Source organism: Protomyctophum bolini (genome assembly GCF_963924005.1).
Source record: "Protomyctophum bolini genome assembly, chromosome: 14".
In the NCBI taxonomy this organism is placed as follows: domain Eukaryota; kingdom Metazoa; phylum Chordata; class Actinopteri; order Myctophiformes; family Myctophidae; genus Protomyctophum; species Protomyctophum bolini.
The window spans coordinates 23,543,681-23,569,837 of record NC_137875.1 but is presented as its reverse complement, the minus strand read 5'-3'; the positions used below and the strand labels follow the sequence as shown (position 1 = coordinate 23,569,837).

Below are 26,157 nucleotides of genomic sequence, written 5' to 3'. Positions count from 1 at the left end.
CTTTGATGCATCAAACAAACTAGGGATTGTCTTGTCTGATTCATTTATCATGAACGTTTTTCCTCAAGGCATTAATTCAATGCCATCTATTTTAATTTGACGTTTCATAATTTCATCGCATGTTAAACCTGGAATCAGTTCAGGGAAAGGTGATGCCTGGCTGCATATAGGCCCTTGGCTTACATGATGATGTGGATAAATAAAGATGTGATAAAACCACAGCAGCCTGCCTGCCAGCGATGAAATAAGAGATTGTATGAGAAGCTCTCCGACTGTGTCTGTGAGGTGGACTGGTTCAATGTCCATCCAGCGGAATGGAGCGGTCATTTTAGGCTACATGTTGACCTACTGTACACCGCATGTTTCTGGGGAACAGTACAGCCGTGTGTATAAATCTAAAATATTTTACAAAAAAAAACCCGGCGAGCTGGTGTGTAATAATTAGCCAATAACAACGAAAACAGTGTATTTTGTATTAATCTTTAAGCACATCGCGTTCCTTTCAACCAACATTATTGCTCCCCTCGCAGCCATGTTAAGGGGGCGTTTTCACTGTTTTCGCTGTACAGAATTCTTCCCGGTTGCAGCATCAGTAGCATAGAGCCTGCCTTCGAAGATTGGACGGCGCTTCTCCCTGTAGTTTTTTTCTTTTTTTCTTTTTGGCGACAGGATACGCACAAGGACAGCGGAATATCAAAATATATTAAAAAAATATATATCAGTCAGTCATTTCCTCGGCGCAGTCAAAGAGGATCCACTGTGTCCCGGCGTTGATTCGCGTTTGAAAGGAGAAAACGATACAGGTACAAACTTGAGAATGTCATGTCGGCGCAGCATATCCGGATTCATGGTGGAAGGAATGAACGCTACTTTCCATGTCTGATGAGATTCCACATCGACGGGGAATCAAAATGGGGGGTTGTTGCGTTTTTTTAAACGGGGAGGTGAACACAGCGCGGTTCAAATAAATACAAAGAGTGTGTCTGTGTGTCGGCGAGTAATACAGTTGTACAGTAGGCCTAATAATAATAATAACGACGGTTATTTCTGCTGGGCAAGCGAGCCAGTCAAGCGAGGCCCCATGATTAGAGAGGTGTGCATACTGTGTCGCCTATCGACTCGACTGCACGGAAAATGCACGTACTAAACGTTGTTTATTTGCTGCAGGATTACGGATACACACCTTTAAAATAATAATGACTGCCCGTGTCCGAGCTATTATAACGCCGTGCGTTTTTGTTAACGCTTTTTTTTTTTTTTTTTTTTGTCAAACTGAATCACCGTTAAATATGTGCACCGAGGTGGTCTTGCACTGTAGGTACAGTAGGTGGCACGATCGCATTCCCTTATTTTTCATCATGTAACTTGTGCCAAGGGTGCATCGAGGTCGACGCACCCCATGCTTACTGTGGGATATATCCATAGTCCATTATGGTAACTTATGTTTCACTGTTATGTCACTGACGATAACTTGATTTGTTTTTTCTGCAATGCAACTAATGCGCGCGCGTTAACGGTCCTGTTACTCTAGGCCGCAACTCGTCAGTTGTACATGGATGACTGGATCTTGTTTACATAGACTCCAAGGGAACGCACAACCTATCAGCTGTAGCGCTTTACTTCTGGGGAACATATGGTTTCAATAAAAATTCCTTGACTTAAAGTCATTATAGTGGGCTAATTAGACCGACATGACATAATTGGAATCCTTTTATTTGGACAGGATATTTCTCCCCGGTATATTATACGATTTTAAAATGCATGACACGTAGACATATAATAAATCAATTACTGATGCATCATTTATGATAATCCACCACTGACAACCAAGATAAGATCCACATTTGCTTACAAAAGGGTATTTTTTTAGTTGCCTTGTTGACAGATTTGAAGGTTGCATGAAAACAGCATGGTGCTTTGAATTAATGTTTTTGGCAGAGAATCACGCATGGTTTCTCAGTTACAGATGCCGCTTCATTATCTGGCTATACAGTACCTGTTGCTCTTGAGTGAACACTTTGATTGTGGCTGAATTCTGATCGACTATACAAACCGTTTTTTTAATCACGAGCATGCATGTTATATCTTAGCTCTGCAACAGCCAGGGTGTATTTCAGGACATGTCACACACACCTGCTCTCACCACCATTTATAGACTGGGGGGAAAAAAATAGTTTCAGCTAAATGCTTGAAATGGTGCAATCGAGTTCATCTTCAGTCCACACAGTCTGATTTTAAAAAAGGATGCATAAAACCGAATAAATATAGGTAAATTGAAGTTTGAAAATCCAGTCCACAGGTGTCGTAACACTGTATGTATGTTATTAGAAGGGAAAAAAAGCAATATGCAATATGCCTCCCAACATTGTCATTATTAGCCTGTCAAATGAATTATGTACTGTAAATAGTAAAACATATCTTGTCTCTCCTATTATTATTGAACAGTAAATTCCTCAGAGAAACTCGGAGAGTACAAATGTAACCAAATGGCCTACATTTGTTCACGCAGACTAAAATGAATACTGAGGATTTAGATTTGACTATTTCAGTACTAGTATTAGTTTTGGAGTAATTAAGTGCCTTTCCCCTGTCTTTGTTTTGTCCATACATTAGCTAAAGCAGGATGTCAGCCCGAGGAGGAAAAAAGAAGGTAACCAAGCTTTCACGCTCGGCCCGAGCGGGTGTCATCTTCCCCGTGGGGAGGATGATGAGATATCTTCGCACAGGGACACACAAGTACCGCATCGGCATGGGGGCACCCGTCTACATGGCAGCTGTCATAGAGTACCTGGCAGGTGAGTTGGTGACAACACACACACACACGTACACATGTGTACGCGTGACACTATCACATTTCTATTCAAATTCCTACAGTATGTGATTATAGTTGGAAATAACGTAGTATGACTGGTGTGATTGATTTCAACGTATGATTTATTTTGGTTTTAGCTGAGATCTTGGAGCTGGCTGGGAACGCAGCGCGAGACAATAAGAAAGGCAGAATAACTCCCCGGCACATCAAGTTAGCAGTGGCCAACGATGAAGAGCTTAACCAGGTAACAATATATAACATGGGTATTGTGTACACTGGGTGTGAAAAGACCATTTATTAAATACAACTTCACAAGTGTGAACTATTCAGAGTAGACCTGCTGAACTGTGTGTTGCATCATTCATGAAACTGAGAAAACAGCCAGCACACAGTAAATGTAGCGGTTTTGGATGACAATTTAATAGCCTTCATCAGTTCTTATCAAGAACATGCAATGGAGCCAGTATGGACATTTCCTACATATTGATGTTGTTGTAAGCCATTGTCCAACTCTAGCCCTAACTCTAACCTCAGTTTTAATCGGCCACGTAAGTAAACAAAGCAAAGTTGTTGTATAGCGCAGTTTAATGTTTTCACTTCGATGGCAGTAGTTTCACTTCCGCGTTTCCTAGTCACCTACTAGGCAGTATGTAGGAAATGTCTATATTGCTCCATTGCATGGTCTCATAAGGAGCATATTGGTGATTATCGGTTGATAACAAGTGGGTGGTAAATGTTCTTTTCACAGTTTTAATTACCTCCACGGACAGAGCACTGGTCTTCCTCAATGTTGTTGATGTCATTCATGACATTTGGAATTGGAACAGATAAAATTTTTCGCAGCCTACATTAAATTGTGGTCCATGAATTAATATATATATTTCCCCCCTTTTTTAATAAATAGTAATCAGTACTTATAGAATTTGACTGTATTGTAAGTCTGTACTCTGTATCATGTCATGTCTGTATTTCCGTGCAAAACTAGACGTGTCGTGCATGTTGATTTTATACACTTGCAATTTCACTTTTTGGTGCTGTAAAATTCTCCCAGAGAAATAGGTGTGTATGTCCTAATTTGTCCTATCCTATGAGATTGATGGAGGTAATGAAGGTTTCGGTTGACACCAGACGATATATGTGTAACAGATAGTATTACAGCAGGCATGAGCTGCCACGACTTTGTGGCTAACCTCATCCTGGATGAGCTGTGGTTAAGCCACATCTCCCCGCAAGAATCATAACTGTCTCTTAAACGAAAACACTTCTGAGTTGAAGCGATCAAGTGTTATTTCTATTGTGTAGAATAGTTATGTGTCAGTATTTATAATCGGGAATAACTCTCATAAAGTTGGACCTCACATCATCAGTGACGTTTTCAGTACGGATACACAGGCCATTTCTGGCCGATACAGATGTCAACGTTTGATCCATATCCCATCATAAACAGCTTGAATGTAGTATGTTTTATTTTAAATTGTTCCAACTTGTTGACCCTTTTAAAATGTGCAGCCTTCGTCATCACAAAAGGCTTTTTTAGCTTCACATTGAAACCAATATATTTTCATAATGGTCAGATACCAATATTGCATTTTAAGGCCAACATTGGCCCATACCAATATGTTATGATTAGATTAATGTTTGGACATTTTACTTTACCACAATTAGCTCTATTCCATTGTAGTGTTACAGAATCAGGAAATCAACCCTTAATCCAACAACCTTGCCTTGTTTAGAAATGACAATATGTTAATTCTAGTTTAGCTAAATAAATAAATGGTGATCACAGGCCTAAATCATTCTAATAAAAAATGTGCTCATCGATTCTGTTGAAACAGTATACTATTTTCTCAATCTTATGCCCTTCTTACATAGAGATTGCATAGGTCTGCTTGAAAATAAGGCAACTGTGCTTCAATGTCTCATCTTAACAGAACATTCCTATTTAGAGCTACTGGCCATTTAGAGTAATAAGATTTGGTCTTATTTTCTGACCACTCCTCCCATCAGCTTCTGCGGGGGGTGACCATATCAAACGGAGGCGTTCTGCCGCGTATTCACCCAGAGCTGCTTTCCAAGAAGAGAGGAGGCAGAGTGAAGGTGGACACACAGGTGACTGTCCCTGAGAAGAGAAAGGAACGCTCAAAGGCCGTGAAGAAACCATCCATCAAGAAAAAGGGCAAACCAGGCCGCAAGCCACGGGTTGGTAGCTGTATGGTTACAATGATACCGATTATGTGTATTTGTTATGTCACCATGTATGTGGGATTGAAATGCACCACTTTGTTTTAAAGAGCACAGAAAATGACAAAGAAGCTGTGCCGAACTCCACGGTGGAAGATGGACCAGGAGAAGGATTCACAATCCTATCAGCAAAAAGCCTATTCCTTGGACAGAAGGTAGAATAAATTGTGTGTGTGTGTGTGTGTGTGTGTGTGTGTGTGTGTGTGTGTGTGTGTGTGTGCGCTTGTAAGCAAGGCATAAGACTGTAAATGAGCAATTCCATACATTCATATGGAAAAAGTGTGTGTGGCATTGTAGATTTGTTCATCTTTTCCTATGACAATTCACAGCTTTCGCTAACAGAGAGTGAAATCAGCAAAATTGGAACAATTAAGGTGGAGGGAATAATTAACCCTACAAATGCAGAGATGGACCTGAAAGACGGAGTGGGTGAGAAACGCACTTATATATCAATAAATCAGAAAAATCAATCTGTTCACAGAGTTATGTAATACATAATGCCAGGTACTGCCAGCCAGTGACATACTGTATGGACTATGGACGGACACCCAGGAGCCCCATGGCATCATTGGGTATTTAGTGTATTTTACAATTTTTATGTTGTTCAGGATAGTCTGAGTCACGTGACGTGATGGAATGTGGACACAAAAGAGCACAACGTTATGTTGCCGATAAGACCATTGCAAAACAGTTCGAAACAAGATAAAACATTACAATCAACACAGTCTCTGGTTCTGTTGACACAGCAGCATCCTCTTTGCATACCGCTAGGGTTGGGAATTGGTTATGATCTTTACTTGTCAGCATCATACTTGTCAGCAGACAGGAAAGCTACCATGACCTAGTGTAAAAATATGAGGACTTGGGGAGTGAGAATGCGTTGACTTACCAGGTTCCCGACGTGTTTACCTGCTGTTTTCTGTGCACAGGAAATGCCCTGGAGAAAGCAGGGGGCAGAGAGTTTTTGGATGGAGTCAAGGAGCTGCGAAAAGCACAGGGTCCCCTGGAAGTAGCGGCAGGTACTGTATGGAGACATCAGTAATCAGTATTGAGTTTTAGGATGAATGATAGTTAATTGCACACCAGAAATGATTGCTATTTTGTATATCCTGTTACTATGACATGCATGTTAAGAACAATGTCAGTCAATTAGATTTTTGTTGATGCCTGTAAGGGGTGTGAGGCTGACAGTGCCACATCCCCACTCACTAGATCAGCTAATACATGTAGTCAATTTTTCTCTTACCTAACACACCAAGCATCCTAGTCTCTTCTCCCTCCAACCTGGCTCCCAAGCTGTGGAAGGATTTCCCTACATACTGTATTTTAAGCATTGTATTTAGAAAGCATGTTTAGAGTGATGCCATGTTTGATGTTTACCTAGCATGCTAGTTTCTTTGAAGCAATATATTGTTTTCTTTGCACTCTACTTACTTGACCATTTATCATGATGTTTGTTGACTTCATACCATTTACTCTGGATAAGAGCGTCTCTAAAAGGCCTAAATTGTAAAACTGTACAAGTAATGTTATGTTGTGCCAAACATAACCTTAAGTATACCTCTATCACTTTGTATATGTGTATCTCTTGGCACACTTCAGTGGGAGTGAGCTCAGCCAACGGCATGCCAGCACGCTTCGTTATCCACTGCAATGTTCCCCAGTGGGGCTCAGAGAAGTGTGAGGACCAGCTGGAAAAGACAGTGAAGAACTGCCTCTCTGCAGCAGAAGAGAAGAAGCTGAAATCTGTAGCGTTCCCCTCGCTTCCTGCTGGACGGTGAGCCCACTCGATAGCAATAATAGCCGATCTATAATCTATATTATAACCTTGTAGATCTGACGGCAGTCAGTGTGTATAGTGTAACTTATCATGTAATGTAATAGGATTCACTTTAATCCACTTGCTGACTGGCTGTCGGTATTGAGCAATTTGTTATTGCTATTAGAAGGCAAAAATGTCAAAACTTCATTATGCTTTCAAACTAGAGGGTTTTATGATTCTGAATCCATTCCAAGCATTAGTTTTGCACAAGAAACACTCCTTGGGCTAAAAACGGCCATAGCAGTCATCACAAATGTGCACATTTCTGGCACATTTGGGCAAGTTGGTTATGGCCGTTCTTTAGCCCAAGGGGTGTTTTGTGTGCAAAACGAATGGTTGGAATACATTCAGAATCATGATAAACCCCTAGTTTGACATGTCACATGCATAATGAAAATTTGAAAATCTTGCCTTATATAGGATGTTAATGGTATGGTCACATATATCCCCCTATAAAAACATTGCTCAATACCGACAGCCAGACAATATTTTAGGCCAATAAAAAATAACTATATGTGAAATGTCCCACTTTAAACAAAAGAAGCCTGTTGGCTGCCGGACTATTGCACCAATGAAAACATTTGGAAACGCTCCTGTGAAGTTGCCCGAACGGCCAAGGCTCCAAGAACAGTCAGGAATGGTAGTTAAGGGCTTTTATTTTCCCCAAACTCCTCCACCAAAAGTCCATACAATTGTTCAGTGCAATAATTCTCAATAGCAAACTATATTACAGGCAACAAAATAAAGAAAGGACAAAAAGATAAATAAATACTTGGGCAACACTCCTTAACAAAACCCAAACAGGATGAGAGCTCTCTTCAGGCTGCACCTTGATCACACAAGGCCCTGTCGCTGCCACCGGCCGGTCCTGCTGTTCTGCAGGTGCAATCGGCTGAACCCTGGTTGCCTCAGTGTCCACTGGAGCTGGGTAATTTGAGGGTTGACTCTGTTGAGCTGGGGGTTGACCATGTTGAGCTGGTGCTCCTGCTTCTCCTCGATCTGACCCCTCATGATCCACATGAAGGTCTCACACTGCCTGGCACTGCTGATAAACACCGCCTCTTGGGAAATGGTTGTGTCCACCTTGGGCTGGAAGTCTTCCTCGATGATTCCCCCTGTGGCACCCTCTTCCTTTGAGGCTGTGGCTTGCTGCTGATGGTGGTTCTTGGGAGGCATCCTGACTGTTCACTTTTCCGCTGCCACCACATGTGAAGTTGCCCGAACGGCCAAGGCTCCAAGAACAGTCAGAAATGCCGTTTCAGGGTATTTATTTCGCCCCCAAAACTCCTCCGCCAAAGTCCAGTACAGATTCAACAGGACAATAACAATAATACTGAAAAATGACAAAATTAAATAAACACTTGAGCAAACACTACTGAACAAAACCCAAATGGATAAGAGCTCTCTTTAGGCTGTACCTTGATCCCACAAGGCCCTGTAGCTCTCCCACAGGGATGTTACCTGTGTCATTGCCCACATCTAACTAACTCACTTGTCCCTGCAGCCTCCCTTAAATAGGGGTGGATCATACCACAGGACACAGAGCAATTATCAACCTTTCTTCTCAATAAATACTTATAAATAAATACTGTCATAAATAATCCCTTGTATAAAAGTAACCTAAACATACTAAAGATGCGTTACCATTAAACAAATATAAATAAGCATGAACACTCAATGACAAATACTCAAAGCATAAGAAGTACCCCCTCCCCTGCATAGCACTTGGCCCCTTCCTAAATCAAGGGCAATGCCACCAGCAGTGCAGGAGAGACAATTAGCAAACAATCAGTGAACACACAGTTTTCCATACACAAGTTTAAAACATTAGTCCTTGCATGTTATAGAAAGCAGTTTCAAGTGTCTTTGTATATAGGGCACGGGTTGCCCCGTGACAGCTCCTTTTCCATTATTTGTGACAGACTTATTGCATGTTTCTAAACCACATCTTTCATACCCACATAGGAATGGCTTCCCAAAGCAAACAGCAGCCCAGCTGATCCTCAAGGCCATCTCCAACCATTTTGTGTCAACAACCACCTCCTCGCTGAAAAACATTTACTTTGTTCTGTTTGACAGTGAGAGCATTGGAATATACCTTCAGGAAATGGCCAAACTGGATGCCAAGTGAGAACAAGCGACAACTGTGATGCTGTAAAAAAGGAAGTACACCCCCTTACACACACACACACACACACACACACACACACACACACACACACACACACACACAAGAAAGTTCATCTTTGTTGACATATTTAGGCATTGGAAATTAAAAGTGGGTTTCAATTATACTGATGAAGGCAACAAAGTTCACAAAATAACCATGACAAAAGTAACACCTTTCAATCCCTTATGCATTGAAAAACAGCAATTTAAATACACCCACAATCAGAACTGGCTAAAATGTATAATCAGTTATACAAAGAAGAAAAAACCTAAACAATATGTCAATGTTTATTTTTAATTTTTTTGAGTAGCTTGGAAGTCAAGCAGAGTAATATTGATTGCTAAAACACTATGCTGAAAAGGTACGTTTTGCCTCTTTAAATGTCTGATGAGCCTTCCTCTTTTAATAGTTTTTGTAGGGTGTTCTATATGTCAGAAGCTGAAAAGGAAAAAAATGAAGGAGGCAGTTGTAGAGGAGCTCAGTTCACATAGTGGGAAATAACATACATGATGTACTGTACATTTGTCCCTTCAGTTTAAATGAAACTGATTGACACCAGTTAAATTCTTTAATTTAAACGTAAGAGGTTAAAAGCTTTCCCTAATATAACTAATGTTCAATTATATCCCATGTGCCCAAATGAAACTAAAACAATTGTGAACTTTCTCACAGGGTATACTTGGTTTTTCCACAGCAATGTAATTGCTTGTCTTGGGTGGTATTTTTTCTAACTGTTGGAGTCGAGTTATATTTTCTGATGGTTGGTTTGTTTGTTTTTCTGCAGCTGGTGTTCATAGCTGATGAAAGTAGGGGTTTTGATGTGGAATCTGCCTAATTAGGCATTATAAGAAGAAAAAAAAATGTTTGTGAGTGATACTGTATTGTACACATTTATGTTACGCTGTCCTTTTAAGAGATTGCATTCTTTCTAGACTAGAAATAACTTAAACCCTACAGTTTGCCATTATGATTCCTTGTTTAACGGATGTTGTTTTTACATTCCATGTACAAAGTTTGACTTTTCCCCCCTAGTCAGTTCCTCTGTAGTTTCTGATATAATTAGTTTACTAAGAAAAGAAAATGTGTTTCTCATTCTGCTTTGAAATAAAAATACAGATGTTTTACACCAGAAATCCATCTTATATTTACCAATACTGTCTGTTTCAGACATGGCTTAAAGTTTTACAGAAATATTTTACTCTAGTGGAGAGGTAAGGGGTGGTCACACCAAGATGCTTCGCTATCCAGCAAAACCCCCTTCTGTCAAGCAAGGCTACAACGGTCTCGTCCGTCAATGGCCTGTTGTTTGAAAAGCAGCGTACCTATTTAGTGGCATGAGTAATTGAGATGCACCGACAATGGCTATCAATGTGGATTGTCATGAACGTAAATGCCTCAGTCTGTTGAGCTGAACTTACCGGTATCTCTAAGGCAGGGATACTCAAATAGATTTACCTGTGGGCCACATTACAAAAATGGCAAGGGGCCAGGGGCCAGTAGATAAAATTACGACATTAATGATACTTGATAACTTCTCTCTTTCAATTGCTTTATTTTCGCAAAATGTATCAAAGTACAATGTGCATGCACACAATATGTAAATAAATAAATGTGTTACATTTTCTTGCATAAACACAAAGAGCTGTTTCCATAACTGCACAAATTATTGCACATAACATGAGTAGCTGTTATAATAACATAACATGAGTAGCTCTTTGCCTGCCTGCCTGCCTGCCTGCCTGCCTGCCTGCCTGCCTGCCTGTCTGTCCATGAGTAGTTATTTGTCTGTCTGTCAATGAGTAGCTGTCTGCCTGCCTGTCTATGAGTAGCTCTCTGCCTGCCTGCCTGCCTGTCCAATTGTCCATGAGTAGCTGTCTGTCTGCCTGTCTGAGTAGCTGTCTGCCTGCCTGCCTAATTGTCCATGAGTAGCTGTCTGTCTGCCTGTCTATGAGTAGCTGTCTGCCTTCCTGCCTGTCCAATTGTCCATGAGTAGCTGTCTGTCTGTCTATGAGTAGCTGTCTGCCTGCCTGCCCAATTGTCTATGAGTAGCTGTCTGTCTGTCTATGAGTAGCTGTCTGCCTTCCTGCCTGTCCAATTGTCCATGAGTAGCTGTCTGTCTGTCTATGAGTACCTGTCTGCCTTCCTGCCTGTCCAATTGTCCATGAGTAGCTGTCTGCCTGCCTGTCCAATTCTCCATGAGTAGCTGTCTGTCTGCCTGTCTATGAGTAGCTGTCTGACTGCCTGCCTGTCCAATTCTCCATGAGTAGCTGTCTGTCTGTCTGCCTGTCTATGAGTAGCTGTCTGCCTGCCTGCCAGCCAGCAAGTTGGTTAACAGAAAATAAATTGTTATGTAGTAAAATAAAATACAATAAACACAATTACCTTTTTCATGAAAAAAAATGAGTAGTGATATGGCTGACTGAGTAAAATAAAACAATCTACCTGAAAATAGATAGCTATAAGTGAAGAGCAATTTCCGCAATTTCCGCAATTTCCATTTCCGCAATTTCCATTTCCACCATTTCCGCAATTACCATTTCCGCATTTCCGCAATTTCCATTTCCGCAATTTCCGCAATTACAATTTCCGCAATTTCCATTTCCAACTATTAATGGCAGCTGGGTTTCATCATTCAAATAAAATAGAATTCTGTCCGTTTAGCTATAAAATTATGTCAGGGAATAGGGATACACAGTATGTCTTTCATTTGCATTGCATCTCCCCCCCCCCCCCCCAAGCTTTTATTTTCGTTCGAGTAATAGTACAACTCTAATAGTATTACTTATAATAATGTAATTAAAGATAACTTCATTCAGATTTATTTATTTTTATTCCATTTTCCAGATTTTTTTTTCTTCTTTTTTTTGATTTTCATTGGTGGGCCAGTCATAATGGTCCCGCGGGCCTGATGTGGCCTGCGGGCCTGAGGTTGAGTATCACTGGTATAAGTCTTTAATTTGCATTGCATCCCCCCCCCCAAGCTTTTATTTTCGTTCGAGTAATAGTACAACTCTAATAGTATTACTTATAATAATGTAATTAAAGATAACTTCATTCAGATTTATTTATTTTTATTTCATTTTCCAGATTCTTTTTTCTTATTTTTTTTTTATTTTCATTGGTGGGCCAGTCATAATGGTCCCGCGGGCCTGATGTGGCCCGCGGGCCTGAGGTTGAGTATCACTGCTCTAAGGTCCTCCACCTCCACAGACCATTGTTGGTCCATGCTAGTGGCAACTGGCATGTTGGTTCCAGATTAATCCAACAAGAAACCAGGGAGCTACAGCAACACACCAACACCAGATCACACAGTGCTTTTAACCAACATGCCAAGTACAGTGGTTGTGCCAACAGCCATAAAAAGGGGGGAAGAAAAGCTTTCTGGATACTATTATGCTAGGTGTTTAGAGACTGACTTGTGAGTCTAATATAGTTTATGCATTTATTTGGCTTGGTGTGTGGATTCTACTTCCCATCAATAACCTCTCCTAGTGTGCATCCATACGTCTAGAACAACTTACCTGAATTCTTGACAGGAGAAAAACATGCTCTTTAATATCATTTAAAAAGGACCTATATGAGGAAAAACAAGCCAACAAAAAACAAAAAGTTTCTTTACATTATATTTATTACACTGTAAAAAGTACATTACCTTTCATTTATATATACATTATATTCATGTAATTTCCCGTTCAAGCAAGAATCACCTCCTGATACTAACGCAGTATGAACATACGGCTTACAAAATAGGGGCATCTCTACGTTATTGGTGTGGTGGCACAATGCCACGTTGACAGCCTGAAGAATAGTAGTGTTCTGTCCCAAATGCAGGTACTCCTGTCTGGAATACTCCACATTACTTACCTTCCCTAGCTGAATAAATAAGATAAAATATGAACAATAGCCACTGCGCCAATTTTCTGGTTGTGAAATGCTTTCAACTAGAAGCCTGAGGCGGCGTGTTTCCACCAAATCCAAACCATTACCATGGTGAGATATCTAGCATGGGACTTCCAATGAAAAGTCAGAACCTCAGCCTTTATCCCTGGCTCTGCTATCAATAAATTACGGTACTTCTCACTGTACACAAGGTACATCACATGCAGGAATACGACCACCAACTTTGACAGAAGTTATGATATGAATGCATCCAGTTAAAAACATGTCTCCAGTTAGATGAAACATCCTCAGGCCCTAGGCATCAATGACGTATGCACAAGCTACACAGAACGTAACAAAAAAAGAAAGAAAAAGAAACACTATGATAAACGTGGAACACAATTTAACTCATTTAAACATACCATAAAAAGTCACTATTGGGATCTATAGAAGTCGATGCACATACATCACATTCATCCATACAGTGAACCAACCGTGTCACAGACCCAAATCGCCACATTTTGGAATGTTGTAGTTGCGGTCAGGGATGTCATTTCACATCCAATGATACAAGGTTAAAGGTGCACATCTCCTTTAATTCTGTGAGTGAAGACATCATAAAGTGCCCTGTTTTGTTCTCTTGGGAAAACAATGTTGGTTATTTAACGTCACCGATTTAAAATAAACTACGAATGGGTAAAATTAAACTCTGGGCCAGTTTCCCCTTGCTTTGGCCATAACAGCAGAATTCTGCATCTCTGAAATCAACCAATTGGTTAATAATATATATACTGTATATATATATATATATATATATATATATATATATATATATATATATATATATATATACAGTATATATATATATAAAATATGCTTTTGTCCTAACTGTACATTAAAGTATCCGATGCTGATCCCTCAGTGGCATAATAACCAAGAACAATGTTGTTTCTGTCAAAGATATGATGGTGCCCTGCCCCTGATAACATGACATGTGACAAGAGTAAAAGCTCTGTACATCCTATTCTGTCAACAGCATGCAGTACCTAAAAACAAATAAGTTATCCACTTAGATTCTTAACGTCCCTGCCAAAAGAAATCTCTATTAATATGAAGTACAGGCATACTAGCATGGAAATGAGGTCAACTTTGCATTCTCAAGTAGCAACAAATTGTAAAGCCAGAGTTATGCTTTGATGACATAATCTTGTTTTTGACTGAAAAAAGTGCACTGTGAGCTTGTAGCATTCGACACAGGCACCCAACTAAGTATAAATCAGGCTTTACGGTTGCTTCAGGCTTAAAGAGTCTTCTAGAGAAGATAATGCAAAGATAATGCTAACGCAAATGGCGCTGCCCTTCATTGAACCCACACCTATCTAATATCAGAACGAATGCACATTTTATTCCGATAAATACACGTAGGTGACTAACAAGCCTAGGAGTTGCTATAGTGATGTAGTTAGATGAGTGAGAGCAAAGCTAGTTCTCTTAATCTCTTCTGTCTAGTAGTTCAATTTCCAAAGCGGGGTCCAGGGACCCTCATGGTTCCTTGAGGGGGTTCCATAATTATAGACCCTTACAGGTCTGCAACTCTGAGAGTGTGCAAATGAAACGAAAAAAAAAACCTTTGAGAACCACTGTTCTAGATCTTAGACAATGGACCACACATGTCCATGACCATGCACATCTATGGTACCAGATATAATATCGGGGGAACACAGACTGTTGTTGGAAGAAGTGTTTGTGTGTGTGTGTGTGTGTGTGTGTGTGTGTGTGTGTGTGTGTGTGTGTGTGTTTGTGTGTGTGTGTGTGTAGGGGCAGTGTCTCTAATGTCATGGCCCAGTAGGTGATAAGCTACATTATTTGACCTCATCCGAGGGGCTGGTAGGTCTGGGGCCAGGTAGCAGTGGCACAGGAGAGCTGGCTTCTATAAGCGCTGGGTTGAGGATGATTGGCAGGGACATGGGAGGTACACCGCCCACGTTGAGGTGTGAGGCGAGGGGCTGCAGAATGAGGGGCGACTGAGTCGTGGGGGAGGGCACCTGTGTCGAAGACATCTTTACTGGGACCTGCATGGGTGGAGTGGAGGGGGGTACTGGGGACGATCGGTCTGTTCCTACAATACAGAAGGCAGAAAGCATTCCAATACATTTCTTGAATCGGACATGACAACCGGATTCCACTGTTAACCACGTCATTCACTCTGGACATTTCATCTCACTCACAGATAGTTTTAAATCTAAATGTATTTTTGCGTAATGCTGTCTTAAGAAAACATTCCATTATACTGTACATAATATGCAATCCTGACATGAGCGGTTTAGTTACCATTGGCACTAGGTGGCGGTGGAGGCTCTTGAGGCGACGCTGGTCTGCTAGGGGTCTTTGGCTCTGCAGGGGGAACAGGCACTGGGGAGGTCGCTGGGGGTGGAGAGACTGGAGGGGAGGGAGGCTGGCCACTGGTGACTGCTGGCTGGGCAGGCTCTGGCTCTGAAAAAACAGAACAGAAGACAGGTCAACGAAGGCATTTTCCTGCAAGTTCCACATGGGAAGGCACATGGGTCTAAAATGAGGTCACAACCATCATTTGGTATATGTCCCATGCATGTATTTTACTCTTTGCTGTACTGCATATTACCAAAATATAGAAAAAGAGAGCTTTTTATGTCCAGCAATGATTTATGGCAAAAATAGCTAGTGTCTGTACTTCAATCAAAAATTTCAATCAAGTTGACATAATAGCAGCCATAGACCATACTGGCTGATGCTTGCCTGCACAGTGTGTTGTAGGTAAACAGAGAAAGGCAGAAACAGCATTATTTTCACTGTCAATATGGATTGCATTGTAAATGTAGTTTTCTATAAACTACTGTATGTTAAACAAACACTAGAAGTAGCTGAAATGCACATATGCATGATAAGAGTCCTTTAAATGGTACCGCCTCTTGGAAACTGTCATATACAGTATAATTTGTAATATTTCCATGTTTAATTTTCCATATCACAGATGCAAACGATCATTCGATCAATTAAACTCTACATAATGTCTATTCATTATTGTCCATCCATGTAAAGTACCTTTAGTAGTCTGTTTGAAGAGCTCCTCTCTGAGGTTAGGCAGGAAACAAACAATGCGCTCCCAGGTGATCTCCCACAGGTCAGAGTAGCCCGTCCTGGAGTCTGCGCTGTGGAAGATCCCAGCGGTGTCCATCACCAGCAACATGTTCTTTAGTGACTCTGGAATGGCCTCTGACTGCACACAGTAATACAAATGAAAAGGGGAACATTGTTTTAGTTGCACCAATGTCAGACTAAAACGTAAATCTAATTGAATGTGTCATTGTGTCACACTTTGTCCTCACCAGCAGGTCACTGGAACCAGCATGCATGTACTTGTCCATGAAGTCCAGGATGGTGAGCCACAGGGCAGCAAAGGTGGGCAGAGACAACAAGGGTGACAGGTGCTGCAGGAACACCTGGATAATAACGACCACAAAGTATATACCAATGATTCTCAACCGTTTTGGACCATCTCTAGTACCCCAATCCTGTGTTTTTTCAGATTTATTGTGGCGTTTTTCTAATGTAAACTAGCATTTATCCAGACCTTTGACAGGAGGGTGCATGCTCTCATCCTGGTCTCCTCCATACCGCCCACATCTGCTGGGCTAATGTTGTCTAGAAGCTTAGTCAGCAGGGGGAAGAGCACCTGAGAACACACACACACACACACACACACATTAACAGAACAGCACGTACAGTATCAAGATCAACTGCACTGCACATATTAATTAACTTGGGATATAAAATGAGCATTGCAAAAACACACACAATAATGAATGCTTCCTGGCTGGGAGTGAAACAAATGACCTCCACAAAGCAAGTGTGACAAATATTCGTTAAGTAAAATGCGCGACGACCCTAGAGGTACTCATTGGCCACCTTGTTGAAGCAGGATTCCCATTCGGTGGCGTTTAGTGTCTGCAGATCGTGCACCAGCAGCGCCCTCTGGAGGTAGGTGAGAGCCTGCATGCGGACCTGTCGTCTGGCATCACAGCACAGCCAGGCGATGCCTACAAGCAACAAACAACATGGCTGCTCACAACTGGGGTTGGGATCCAGAACCGCAGGAATCCGGATCCAACATCGAGGAACCGTTTCCGGAAACCATTTTTTTCAATCACTGTCAGAACTGGTACAGTATGTGGACTTCACGTCTGCTGTGCAGTTACATTACCGGTGGTTCGCGAACTTGAACATTTCACAATAAAAAGTGTACAGAAAGTGTTAAAATTATGTTTTTATGTGGCTACACCCACCAGTTCATTAAGTATACAATACACCCACCTGAACTGAAGCTGCGCCCACTAACCTCTCGTCACCAGGCTTTCCACCTCGGAGGAAAGCCTGGTCTGAGTTTCTAAATCGCCTGTATGATCCGGTCTAGACCGGATGGCATATACAAATAAAAACTCTTATTCCGGTTTGTGGTTTCTGTTTTTTTCAGCATCACTTTGACTCAAAGGCTTTCAGCTTTCAGGAAGAAAGTACACAGGGAAGACATATTTGAATATAATTTGAGTACTGTTAAGTGTTAACTCCATAGACACATACAAAAAGTACAAAACTATGGCACTCCATCTTTAAGAAAACAGAATTGTTAAAAATCCTGATCCCAAACCTGGTCATCACTGAGACAATAACAGATTCACTGGGATTACGAGAGTTTCACTACGGCGTCGGCACAATACAAAAAGTACCCACAAATTTAGCTAATAATGAGTAGAGTCTAACCTTGCAGCAGTGGACACCAGCAGCTGGTCCACAAGGTTTGGGAGTCTGCCTCGATCTTCTTTCCTCCGGACTCAAGGTGGCGCTGTTCCTCTGCCCAGGAGCTGTAGATGCCAGCAGCGCGAGTGTGCAGCGTGTGCATCAGGTCCAACAGCTGCACCATCAGAGACCAGCACTCATATTAAGCATGTCTATGTGTAGTAGACCTGTGGTATATTACTTGTACAGTATGCTGTCTAACTCTACCAGCACAAGTAAAGGATGTACAGCTTTTCATCAGTTAATAGATACGTTATGAGTTATATGTTCCATCTGTCTGGGTGCTTCATACAATTACATGTACAGAATTACATTTAGCTAATATTTCACTCACCCAGTAAAATCTATTGTTCATTTAATGAGTACATAACTACATGGAAGGAAAATGGACTCTTATGGGTCAATTTGGTTGCATTTGTGGACTGTGTTATTACTCAGTATTTTAAGTAAAATAATATAATAATATACAAAATAACTGTAGTCAACGTCAACCCTCCTTTGACAGAACTTGAAGAGCCATTAAGAGTCCCTGTTAGTCAAGCATACATTATAAACCAAAACCCACAATATTCAATGACAGATTAATTCCATATGAATGATGAGAGGATGTCAGATAGCTTCAGTCACAGCAGTGTCAGCCAATTAAATATTCTCTCATCGACTCTGCACAACACTGATTCTTCACCGTGGCAACACACATAACAGATGTGCCAAAAGATGGTATGTGTGCGAGCGTGTTCAGTCATAGCAGGTTCATGTCACCTCATTTACACCACAAACAAGCCCTAACCGTTGTCCTACTCTGCCAACGTTCTCTCGCACTGAAATCACCACACACCAGGTGTACAGGAAAATAGGGGGGCCGTTAGGACGAGTGCAACACTTTGATCATATACAGGTACACTATGTCGCTGCAATACTTACTACTGACTGCATGTCAACCTAATCACGTATCCAGACTGTATTTGCCCTAGGTGAGAGATGATCAGTCCTAGAGCTGATAACTGTTATCAGCCCTAAGCTATAGTAGTGTGACTGTGTGACTGCGGTCGCGCAGTGTGAATTCACAGCTGAGTGAGGAGACACAAACGTTTATTCAGATGCACGGAAGCAAAAACACCGTGGAATTTTCACAGAGGCTCCTTCTCCACCGGTGTTGAAACAGTTCCTTCTCCACCGGTGTTGAAACAGTTCAGTATTTTTTTCACAGAGGCCCCTTCTCCACCGGTGTTGAACCAGTTCAGTTATTTTTTCACAGAGGCCCCTTCTCCACCGGAGTTGAACCAGTTCAGTTATTTTTTCCCGCTTAATATTAAACCAGTTCAGTGTTTCCACTGAAAATGAATTTGTTCAGAAACCTAAAAGTTGTTTCGGAACTGGAACCAAAAAATGGCCACCGGTTCTGTGAAAGCGCGGAAGGTTCCAAGAATGTAGAACTGAACCAAAGTTCTTTTGGTGGAAAATGCAGCAACACCAGCCTTCCCTCTTCACACTGTCGTGAAATCCCAGGACTACCAATTTGTTCACCAAAGTACTTCCTTGTTGTCAGTAATGCTAATCTATTCATTCAATTAGAATGTGACTGAATGTTGCGCTCTCATTCTCTTTGCGGAAGAATAAGGACAGGTTTGCGATAACTGATTATCCGGCATTTCTATATTAGGTTCAGTTAGTCTCTCATTGTTGCACTCTTCCTAAATGCCCCTTTGGAAGCTCAGGCATTGGTTTCCAAAACAAACATCTTAGTGCCAAGATCACCTTTGTTCCATTGCAAACCCGTTTCCCCATACCACAGATCAGACAGCATGGGAATTACATTTGTTTTAGTTCAAATCGTGAATTTAAACATCACATGGCATCTACTGTAAATGCTTCACTTTCAGAGGCCAAGTGAAACGGAGCAGGGAGATGTTTTTGGGAGAGCAGTGGGGCTTGAGGATGAAAAGGTAGAAGGGTAAAGAGGGTTGCTGTACTTACGTCCTGACTAACCTGTAATGACACCGTGTGGTAGCTGGCTGGCACGCCCTCGTCCTCCTCGTCGTCACTGTGGGAGCGCGAAAGACGCTGGTTGGAGACGCGGCCGCCACCCCGCCGCGTGCCTCCAGCACCTTCCTTCTCCCGCCCGCCTGCCTTTTTCCTCAGACGCGACTTGGAAGAGCTGTGACTCTTCTTCTTGTCGTGGTTACGGAAGCCTGAGTAAGGTTGTGACAAGAGATACTTAAAAACATCATCTGATCTTATTATATTATTATAGTTTTCTTTTTCTTAATGCTGAAGAATTGTATAACAAAATCTTGTAAAAACTAATCCCCTTGGTGGTGGAGGATTTGGTGCAACAAGCTAAAGGAAATGACGTTTGGACAAGTGATAGACATTTTTTATGACACCATTTGAAGGGCGATAGCAGTAGCACGCAGAGGACACACCCGTGCTTTGCTACAAGCACTTCTAACTGATTTTGCATTACTGGGTTGCAACCCAGGCCAACACCCATTTAAGTGGTGTTGTGCCAACATATTTTGTCACAGTAATTATACCTACAGTAAGATGCCCAGATGTTTTAAAAAGAGACCTCAATTCACATTCCCAAGAATTTCCATCTACCTTTTAAAAAAACTACCCTGCACAAAAGGCTTGTTTACACAGACAAAAAAATTCAAAACAGTAACGACAGGTTTTGTGCTTTCTATTAGTATCCCATGTAGATTAGTGCCATGCCTCAGCCTGGCGCTTTGATCAACCCATCGTTTTTGTTCATGTGTTCACGTGTGTAAAGCCGTGTTGACAGCGGTATCCAAGGGCCTGGAGCACAAGAGGAGAATGAAAAGGCCAGCAGTGTTGTCAAACGCCAAAGTGCACCGCTGCCATCTCCAAGCTTTAATCCCAGCATTACCCCAGATCAAGACACAGAAAAAGAAGGGATGAATGGAAAGTAGGGTTGGAGAAGGGGGGCAGGGACAGATGGTGAAGAGGAAGGGGGAGAGAGTAGACTAGGCAGAGGTCGCCACGGAAGACGACCGACAGACGAGACAGAAAAGGAGAGGAAAGGAGAGAGGGGTGGCAGGTTGGTATTATAGGACTTGATGAAGCCCTGAATGTTGAGATTGTTAGCCCTTGAGCTACGTTAGTCAGCATTAAGGTATATTATATCTCCTTTTCCAAGCACTAAGCTTTGCCTAGCGTTAAAATATCAAAGAGTATTTGACATACACTATTTATTGAATATGAACTATGTATTGTTAAATGCCATGTGATATACTCCAATCTGCCATGTTAAATATGGATTTAAGTGGTAGCTCTTGTTTTTCTCTGACAATTCAATCAGGCAGCGTTCACATTTTTTTAAAACAACATAAAGTACTGGATATCTGAGCCGCCATACCGATAACTGCAGGGGGGGGGGTTGTGATCAAAATGATGACAGCATACAGTTTACACTACAGTACACGTATATGCAATAAAAAAGACCAACTCATTAGTAAATCATGGTATGTTTGCAGTCTTTGTAAGGACGCAATTGAGGTGGAACATGACATGAATAATTTCACCCACTCATCATCTCAACTCACTTTCAATTCATACATTAACCCATTAAAACATTTTAGATTTTTGCTATTTCAAAATGGCAAGCTCACAGTGTGTCACTTTATGCCATGCTGCCAGCTTGTACATCTATGTTTGAGTATTTGAAAGATGTTGAATAATTTAGAATTTAGACAAACATTTGAGTTTAACTACTGAAATACTATTGAATCAGCCTCAGGTCTTAATGGGTTAAGGTATATCTCAAAGTGTCATTTGAAGGTGACTATGAAGGCGGTCTCACCTCCATTTAGGCTGCCTTCTACAAACACACGGATAGCCTTGACACAAAGCTCAAAGTTATCGGGGGTGACGTGGGCAGCGTCACGGACAATAAAGGACAGCGTCTCCACACACTTCAAGAGAGATTTTGTGTCATGCTGGCCGAGGTCCTGTCCCAGTGTCAGGCTGTACTGGTTGACCAGTGGGTTGTTCAGGGGAGCCTTGGTGCCAGCGGCTTGGCCCTTACTGAGATCCAGGTCATCTTTACAAACCTGAGAGAAGTGAAATCAAAATAAATATTTGTGAAGCACTGATCTCTAGGTCGTCCTCAGACGAGCCCTCCATCTTGGCTTCCAGTCATCCCAGTTCTCCATACATCTGGCCAGTTCGTTGGTGCATTGCGCACTAATGGCTCAAAATGTAATTACAGTAATGTATATACTGTATGTAAATTATGCCTTGGAGGTTGTTTGTGCATGCAGCCCAAAGTTAAATGATATAGTATGACTTAAAGTTTCAAATTTAAGTTTGTCCCTTATGCTAACTATTTCCCTAAGCTCAGGGGTTATAGTAGCACTGCATGAATCATCTAGGGTTGTCACATTGCCCAAGTGTCTGGACAAAAGCCCAGCTCTCACTAAAGGAGTTTGAAAATCTTAAACGATTTGGAAATCAGGTTGCATCACGTACTACAGGATAATCCTATAAGACTCTTCTCTAGAATCTTAAACATGCACACACTTCAAGATGTAAAAATAATGGCGCATCACATAGTACACCACAGTACTTTATTAAGATTATCCTGCCTGCCAGAGCAACGCAGGGCCTCATGGGGTCTCATCTCAAGTGATCTCAGGCAGTATCAGATTGTAAACAACAGAGCCGGTTAAACTTGTGGACATTTTCTTGCCACAGCAGTCCAACCCACAGGTTGTTTCGATCGGTAAAAAAGAATCTAGATAAATATCACACATCCAAATATATTTTATCGTGTGAACAAATTGGGAAGCTTAAGATCGGATCTTTGAACCCTTTACACTTGTTTAGATTAATAACAAAAAGAGATAAAATAGTGTGTGTGTGTGTGTGTGTGTGTGTGTGTGTGTGTGTGTGTGTACACGGACCACGAGCCATCCACTGCTTGCTACATCCACGTCAGTAGTAGAGCGAGGGATCCTGTTCTTGCTGTGCTCAGTGTAGACTTCAGGATCAGACGTATAGCCTCGATCGAGACTCACTTCACTGCCATGGTGGGATGACAACTCACTACCTGACAGAGCACCTGAAAAGAGGAAGAGTCGTTGGAAAAAACGTAATCTACAACCATTATTTCATATCATCTATTTCGGTCAATATACAGTATAGGACAGCCTACAGTAATTACACTGTATGGAAATCCTTAAGAGTAAATTTCATGCCCGGGTGGCTGGCGTAGCCGTCTGGGCACCTTGGCTGGTATTCCAGTCTGGCAGTGTGTCGCGGGTTTCGACTCCCGATCCCGACGGTCTTTACTGCGTGTCACCCCCTCCCCCCAACTCTCTCCCCATTTCCTGTCAGCCTACTGTATACCTATCCCTCTATAAAAAAAAACCGATAAAATAAAGGCGAAAGCCACAAAAATCTCTAAATTTCACTCGAAGACTATACAAATCCATTGGTACCCTCTTCCCAGTTAAAATAACCTCAAATATAACCCTGTCCCTGAGTATTTACTTTACTGTGTGCAGCGAGCTCTGACCTGTGTCATTGTCTGTACTTGAGGAGGCGAGCTGGAAGGAGGCTGGAGGTTTCACCCCGGCTCCGATGCACTCCAGTAGGGAGAACAGGGTGTACCAGTCGTCTGTACAGTGGATGTTGGCAGCGTTGGTCTTCAGCAGCTCGTGAAGGCCGTAGGCCACCTCCCGACTCACCCGCGACAGGACATGGGGCTTCATCATCAGCAGGAGACGCAGTGAGAGGAGCACCTTCAGTACACGTGGACGAGAGAGACGCAACACTGTGTTAGCAGTAGTATAACTTTACATTCAATTTAACTAGATTTCACCAAGACATTCAAGATTCAAGATGTTTATTGTCACACAGATGTAGTACAAGTTATGCATTGTGAAAAACCTAGGTTGAGGGGATGCTCCATAATACACGTAAATAAAAACAGCGCATGAATAACAATACTAAACTTATCTAAAAGATTTAAAAAAAATAAACGGTTTAAAAGAACCCAGATTAGCATACAAGGTCGTAATACCACAGAAAAGTTAATTGTTCATTTTAAACATGGATTTGACCACTGGTTCTGTGCTCATTAGGACAGTAGTCAGTACTAGGTTGCTGCTAGTCTGTTGTAATAACAGACAGACAATAAAGGTTACATGACAGTCACTCTTTTCGTTTCCATCACATAAAATGAGACACGAGACCTTGTCTCAATGACCTCCTTACTTAATTGACAATTATGACTAGCCTACTTACCAGGAGAGAAATATGATGCAACATCAGAGCCAACTGATTTGTTTCCTGTGAGCTAGTGTTTAATTAGCTAGGTTATTCCATCAGGTCTCTTTCTACTCATAGCGACAGAATTCTTCTTCTGATAACTATTTAATGGCAATTATCTAAAATGGGTGGTCAGAGAAGGAGGCCAACCACGGGCGTCTTTTGCATTGTGCTCACAGTCTCACTTTCCCTGGATAAGTGTTTCTAAAAAGGTATTCAGCTGTCAAATTAAAATTTGTTTTGTTCCTTCCGGAACCTATTTTTCAATTAACCGTTTATTCCAAAGGAGTTTGTGGGCTCCATTTGGAAATTGCATGATAGAGCGCTAGCATGCATTGCACCTTTGCTTAGAACAAAAGAAGCAGACAAATAGTTTGGAACATGTGTCGTGTACCTGAGAGCTGATGTCCTCTCGTCGTAGCAGGCGAATGGCCAGTCTGAGCAGTCCCACCACGGCCCTCTCCACCAGGAAACAGCTCTCATTGGCGTGGACACACAGGTGGCACAGGTGATCCCGCACAGTTTGCCACACACACGACACACGGTCCCTATACACACACACACACACACACCGTATTTGTACAACAGTTCACTTCTCTGAATTCAGTGCCCGAAGTAAATTTATAAATGTGTTCCTTCCTACCTGTTCTCCAGAACGATGCGAAGCAGCATCTCCAGACAGAAGGCAGCATCCTCTTCATCATAGGTCTCCTCGTCAGGGGTGACTGAGATCAGAGCCTAAGAATGCAAAATAGCAAATATCATTATTCACCTGACTTTTATCAAATACCGGTATGTATAAGTCACCAATATCGGGGTAATGTGAGTGATGGCAATGCTGCCAGCAGGCAAAAAAAATTAAATTAATTATATTTATATATATTGACATATATATTGACCTAGTATACAACCCAAGGCTCTACCAAAGTTCAATACAATAATAATAAGATAATATTACTGTAGAAAATCCCGATGGCAGGACCAGGTAAGGCAACTTCTCTTGGACAGGAAATGGCTTAGCAGAGCCATGCTCTACTAACTCAGGGGTTCTCAACGTTTTTGGCTGGGGACCCCCGGAAATGCTTTGGCCATGTCTCGCAACCCCTGACCCGCCCAACCTCCCCACCACCAATACAAACTGACAGCAAAAATAACCTTAATAATGGAGAAAATATATCATAAATGAACATGTGTATGTAAACTCTAAATTACCATTTTCCAGCCATTCAGTTGCAATTTTTTTTTTTTTAATCATTTGGGGACCCCCCAAAAACTTGTATTGAACCCCTGTATTAACTAACCTGTATGTACTGAATTAAATCCACAACCGGACAGTAATATGATGATCTTCCTTCACTACTTACCTTCATCAGCTCCTGTAGTGACTCCAACTGTAGGAATTTACTTTCTGTGATCAACTTCTCTGGATCACATTGCTGGAAGAGAGGAGGAACAGAGTGAATCAATTTATAGTATACCTAAATTGCACTAAAAACAATGATAGTGGGCAACAGATTCAAAACTAATGTTTGACACAAGCTATGTTACTTTACATAATTCATATTACAAGGTAAAGTAAGTAACTGAAGGGAAATACAATCCCACACAGAACAGTAAATTAAAAGCTTCAACAGAGATGGTAATTACCAAAGTAAACTGTTCTTTACTTAGTAAAGAACAGTTAGTACTTAGTGCTTCTTTTGATTATCTCTACTATATCTGAGTAGGCTATAAATGTATCATATATTTCATTACCATTCTAAAGGTTACTTTTAACTGCAAATACATTTCCTCATGCCCCCTTATAAGTACTCGTTACATTAATATTCTAAACCAATGACAAAAAGTTTCCTTTGAAAATAAAATAAGTCTGTGAGCCCTTAGAATAGATGCAACTCATCCTTAGACATATCTAATTCAAATCAATTCACGTCAGGGGAGATTCTTATCGGCTGAAATTTAATTTCTACATTTGAAAATTCACCCTGAAATTTGAAGTGTAGCGTACAGAATAAACTTGATAAAGTTCAGAAACAGAATGTGTATGATTTCTTTGTTTGAATTAATAGCATACTTTTACTTTAGATATCGGCATACATTTAA

General features: G+C 41.4%; 2 protein-coding genes across 5 annotated transcripts in view; one reads left to right on the top strand and one right to left on the bottom strand.

The window, feature by feature from the left end:
• Positions 1-584: 584 nt before the first annotated feature.
• On the top strand, positions 585-10,178 carry macroh2a2 (macroH2A.2 histone). The gene is made up of 9 exons (XM_080782581.1): positions 585-803; positions 2,614-2,795; positions 2,950-3,056; positions 4,820-5,011; positions 5,104-5,208; positions 5,383-5,482; positions 5,983-6,072; positions 6,656-6,830; positions 8,841-10,178. The coding sequence occupies exons 2-9, from the start codon at positions 2,624-2,626 to the stop codon at positions 9,004-9,006; spliced, it is 1,107 nt and encodes a 368-aa protein (XP_080638707.1). The 5' UTR covers positions 585-803; positions 2,614-2,623; the 3' UTR covers positions 9,007-10,178.
• Positions 10,179-13,761: 3,583 nt separating this feature from the next.
• The window catches only part of gbf1 (golgi brefeldin A resistant guanine nucleotide exchange factor 1), an 85,279-nt gene continuing 72,883 nt past the window's right edge, over positions 13,762-26,157 (bottom strand). For 2 of the 4 annotated variants that reach the window (XM_080782814.1, XM_080782815.1), the window contains 14 exons: positions 25,419-25,490; positions 24,698-24,792; positions 24,449-24,602; positions 23,300-23,525; positions 22,686-22,843; positions 21,584-21,833; positions 19,747-19,949; positions 17,722-17,872; positions 16,870-17,000; positions 16,535-16,636; positions 16,290-16,403; positions 16,006-16,180; positions 15,256-15,417; positions 13,762-15,043 (listed from right to left, as the gene is read on the bottom strand). In XM_080782814.1, coding sequence (XP_080638940.1) covers positions 14,787-15,043; positions 15,256-15,417; positions 16,006-16,180; positions 16,290-16,403; positions 16,535-16,636; positions 16,870-17,000; positions 17,722-17,872; positions 19,747-19,949; positions 21,584-21,833; positions 22,686-22,843; positions 23,300-23,525; positions 24,449-24,602; positions 24,698-24,792; positions 25,419-25,490 — 2,250 coding nt within the window. In that variant the 3' untranslated portion in view covers positions 13,762-14,786. Of the gene's footprint in view, positions 15,044-15,255; positions 15,418-16,005; positions 16,181-16,289; positions 16,404-16,534; positions 16,637-16,869; positions 17,001-17,721; positions 17,873-19,734; positions 19,950-21,583; positions 21,834-22,685; positions 22,844-23,299; positions 23,526-24,448; positions 24,603-24,697; positions 24,793-25,418; positions 25,491-26,157 lie in introns of all 4 variants that reach the window. The other 2 variants (XM_080782812.1, XM_080782813.1) reach the window with 1 other exon arrangement.

Coding starts and splice junctions, on each gene's coding strand:
- macroh2a2 (XM_080782581.1), top strand. CDS start 2,624: ATGTCAGCCCGAGGAGGAAAAAAGAAGGTAACCAAGCTTTCACGCTCG. Junction 2,796..2,949: donor TGTCATAGAGTACCTGGCAG/GTGAGTTGGTGA, acceptor TTTTGGTTTTAG/CTGAGATCTTGGAGCTGGCT. Junction 3,057..4,819: donor ACGATGAAGAGCTTAACCAG/GTAACAATATAT, acceptor TCCTCCCATCAG/CTTCTGCGGGGGGTGACCAT.